Source organism: Mustela nigripes, unplaced genomic scaffold (genome assembly GCF_022355385.1).
Source record: "Mustela nigripes isolate SB6536 unplaced genomic scaffold, MUSNIG.SB6536 HiC_scaffold_3257, whole genome shotgun sequence".
NCBI classification, from domain to species: Eukaryota; Metazoa; Chordata; class Mammalia; order Carnivora; family Mustelidae; genus Mustela; species Mustela nigripes.
The window spans coordinates 1-3,899 of NW_026742663.1; the positions used below are offsets into that span (position 1 = coordinate 1).

The window sequence follows — 3,899 nt, forward strand, 5'->3', positions numbered from 1 at the left end:
CACCACAGGCTGGGCATTCTTAGGAATCCTTGCTGGTTTGAGGAATACATTAAGCTTGGTTTGACTGCTGTGCGGGTCATTCTTCTCAGGTACCTTCACCCCAGGGATTCCTGGAGGTGGCTCTGGAAGCTTAATCTGAGGGTGATGTCGGGTACTGTGTTCACAGGGAGCATCAAGATGAAAGCTACGGCTCCGTCGCCAGGGGCTGTGAGGTGTCCTGTTCAGAAGCATCCCTTTTGGCGTCTGTGCTTCATCAGGGTGGCTTATGTCTCTTGTGGAGGAGTGTGCAAACCCTGCATCCCCTTCTCCATGGTCCCCTGCCAATTTGGGTTTCCCTGGGTCCTCTCTCTTTTCTGCCAGCATGGGGACATGGGCTGAGTCCTTGCTGTGGCCAGGGCTTTGGGACTCAGGACTCCAGGGCTCCTCCAGGCTGGGGCTGTTCACACTGGCCTCCAACTGAACACAAAGCACCTGGGCCTCTGTCATGTCCCCACTGGGTTGTGATATCTTAGAGGCCCAGTGGGCAGAACCATGAGATACTTCTCTTGAACTAGGTTGCTTCTGGTTCTGCTGCACTGCCTTTAACTCAAGGGCCAGCTGTTCTTTAAGGTGGAGCCATTCTGGATCTGGGACACGAGGAGTGTCTGGTGGGATGGGGAGATCCTGGAGCAATGTTTCTCCTAGGTTCTCTAGACTCTCTAGAGAATCCTGTGTGGATGTGTTGTCTGAGTTTGCTACAGTTTGTTCTCTGGACAGCCTAGCCTTTATGGGAATTCCAAGTTGTATCTCTAGGATCTTCTTTCTTAGATGGAAATTTAGTTTGGCTAAGATGGGTTTCTTGAGTGTATAGGGCCCAGAGGCCTCTGCCTGGCTTTCTAAATTCACCATCTTGATCATTTCTTCCACCCGCTCTTCAACCTGGAGCTCATCTTCAATGTCTGCACAAGTCTCATTGGCATCTTGAAAGCTTGGTCCAGGACTCAGAGACTGCTCTTCAGATGAGATCATCTGAGTCAGAGGTTCAGTTGGGAATTCACCAGGTCCAGGCACCATTCCTGTGATTACAGCTTGGGTAGAGATTGCCGGTGCCATGGCCCTAGAGAGAGCCACATAATAAAGAGCTGGCAGCCCTGACAAGAAGGCCAGGTACTTGTGCCGCAATGTTGTCTCCAGTTTCTCAATGGCTCCCTCGGACAGGGCTTGGGGCAGCTTAGGGTGTTCAGGGACAGCATCTGGTGAGGCCTGTTGCTGTTGGTCAAGGGCCATTGGTATCCAGGGCATAGCTTTCTGCTGTAGGGCAGGGTCAGTTGCTGCCTGTAGCTCCAAGGGCTTGTTTTCTGGGATGCAAGTGAAGGGAGCCTCTTGCAGGCCCCCAGGAATTATGCACTGCCAAGAGCTATATACACGAGCAGGGACCTTGCCCTGCTGAATCTGCCCACATTTGGAGTTGATGTGGCTCTGCAATATTGCCTTGGCCTGCTCAAACAAGTGTGGCATGGGGATTGACACTGGGTCTGTGATGGGTGAGAATGGGTCATCGTCCTCAGTGACTTCTATGGCTGTAGGTTGGGGATCATGCATGTTGGCTAGGGCTGTGCTGCTCCAGGACAGAGTTGACTGATCAGTGGGGGACAGAAGTAACTGGATGGATTCCTGGATCTTTTGGGGCAGGCCCCAGCGATGGTGAATTAACTGACGCTGGAGGTGGAATTCTAGCAGCCTCCGGGCATGCTCTGGGAAGAAGACTAATTCCCTAGTGAAGACTGTGATGGGCTTCACTGGCCAGGAAGTTTTCACTGTCTCAGGAGACTGGGCTTTGCCACATGGCCTATATTGCATGGGGTTCTGGGTGTGCTGAGGTCTCTGGAAAACAGCTGGTAAGCCCCACTGAAGCTGGAGCTGCCTCTGCAGCAGGTGCCACTCCAAGGCATCACACTCGGCCAGGGTCAGAAATGGGACACTTATTTGAGGTTGTTGGTAGTCAGATGGAATGACCCAATTTGGGGAGGATGGGGAGGAGGGTGTGGTTGACTGGGGTGGAGTTTTAGGTAACAGAGGGAGAATAGAGAGTTCCTTGAAAAGAAAAGGATCCTTTAAGGGATGCTTGGACATGCTCCCATTCATATAGAAACTTTGAGAGCCTAGGAAGGTGTTAACCAATGATTCACTGTGCAGGGAAGGGAGTCCACAGAATAGCTGGCTGTATTTCTGCTGCAGATGGCCCACTGAGTCATGATCCTGGTACCCAGGAAGTGCATAGAGACCACTTGAGTCTTCAAGGCCTGGAGAGTGCAAGGCCACAGCCATATTGTTTGGGATTTGCTGGTGGTGGTGTCTTTGTTCTGGATCCATAATGGACCATTCAGAAACCCAGAAGGCCTGGGTAGGCTGGCTGGCCATACATGAACCCCAGGTCTGGTAGGAATAGGTCCCCAATTTTTCAATAGGGAACTTAGAATTGTTCTTCTGGATGAAAGAAACTGGTTGGTTGTTTACAGGTTGGTAACACAATGGCGGATTTGGCATAAGCTGCCTCAGGGACTCCTCCACACGTCTGGGTAGCCCCCACCTCTGGAAATGCATCCATTTTTTCACATGTACCTCAAGAAGTCTCAGTACTTCAGGACTGAGGAATGGCAGGTGGGCAGGGAGGACAGTAACCACATGCAAGGCCATAGGGTGTGTCAGGGTAGTGATTTCTCCGTTCAGGGTCTGCAGAGAGACCTGGGAATTCAAGGGCTGTAGCCTTTGATTTCCACAGTCAAGGGTGGGGCTACTCTGCACCATCTCCTGCCGGTTCACTAGAACCCTGGGCTCCTCAAGTCTTGAACAACATAAAGTCTCTGGGTCCGTGGGCACCTCCTGTATTTGAAATCCCTGCCCCAGCTGGAGATGTTCAGTCCAGCAATCATGGATCTTGACTGTACCAGCTGACGGGACAATCGACTGTGTTAAGGATTTCTGATCCACTAATTGCAACACTGGGGGGGTTGTAGATCGAAGTGCAAGTGCTTTGGAGTGTAAGGAGTGTTGCTGCAGACTCTGGTCAAAAGACACAGTAGGCATAGACACAATCTCTAGGCAAGAGGAATCCTGCAATGGTCCTGATGAAGGGGGAGAGATCAGGGTGTTCTCACCCACCAACAGCTGCTGAATTTCCAGAGCCATGGCATTGCAGATTTCGCAGCAGGTATCTGCACACAGGACCCGCCTCACACTTCCCTCCTGAGGAAGCCAGCCCTGGCTGGGAGGGAAGAGGACAACAGTTATGGATGGAGTGACACCGGCCTCTTTGTTTGTTTGTTTGGCTTGTTTGCTTTTTTAAATAGTCTCCTTACATAGTCTCCTTACATGGAGCCCAGAGCAGGGCTCAAACTCAGAACCCTGAGATTAAGACCCAAGCTGACATCAAGAGTGGAACGCTTAACTGACTGAGCCACCCAGGCACCCCAACACCTGCCTCTTTGAGCGTGGCCTGGAGATTTGGTCCACCCACACCTAGTCCTGGGAGCCTTTGGGCCTATACCCCCAGGTATTTATCCACCCCTCTTTTCCTCCTAGGAAAATGCTATAGTTAAGTTATGTTGGCTGGGCTGGGCTGAGGGTCTGGAGCTTGTTGGGCAAGGTCTCAGACAATCCATGGAAATGCAGGGCCACGAGAGACTAGGAGGTGGGGTACATTCTCTGTTGATCTATGTTGAGAAGCTGAACCAGGAAAAAGGAACAAGGCAGAAGTGGGCAGCCAATGGTTAGCTGATGGGGCATCACCAGGAACATTACCAGGGAGAACGAAGAGTCAGACTCATCTGGGATTAAGAAGGCCATAGTCTGGCATTCATATTCCTAAACTGTGGAAAATGAGGTCTTTGTGGGAACTCCACATTCTGGGGATTATGGAG

At 51.4% G+C, this 3,899-nt stretch overlaps 1 protein-coding gene across 1 annotated transcript; it reads right to left on the reverse strand.

The window, feature by feature from the left end:
• Positions 1–6: 6 nt before the first annotated feature.
• LOC132009020 (putative protein SPATA31F2P) lies at positions 7–3,244 on the reverse strand (the record flags this gene model as incomplete). Its single annotated transcript, XM_059387449.1, has 1 exon — positions 7–3,244. A coding segment is annotated over one exon (3,238 nt), but the record flags the coding sequence as incomplete, so codon positions are not given.
• Positions 3,245–3,899: the final 655 nt, after the last annotated feature.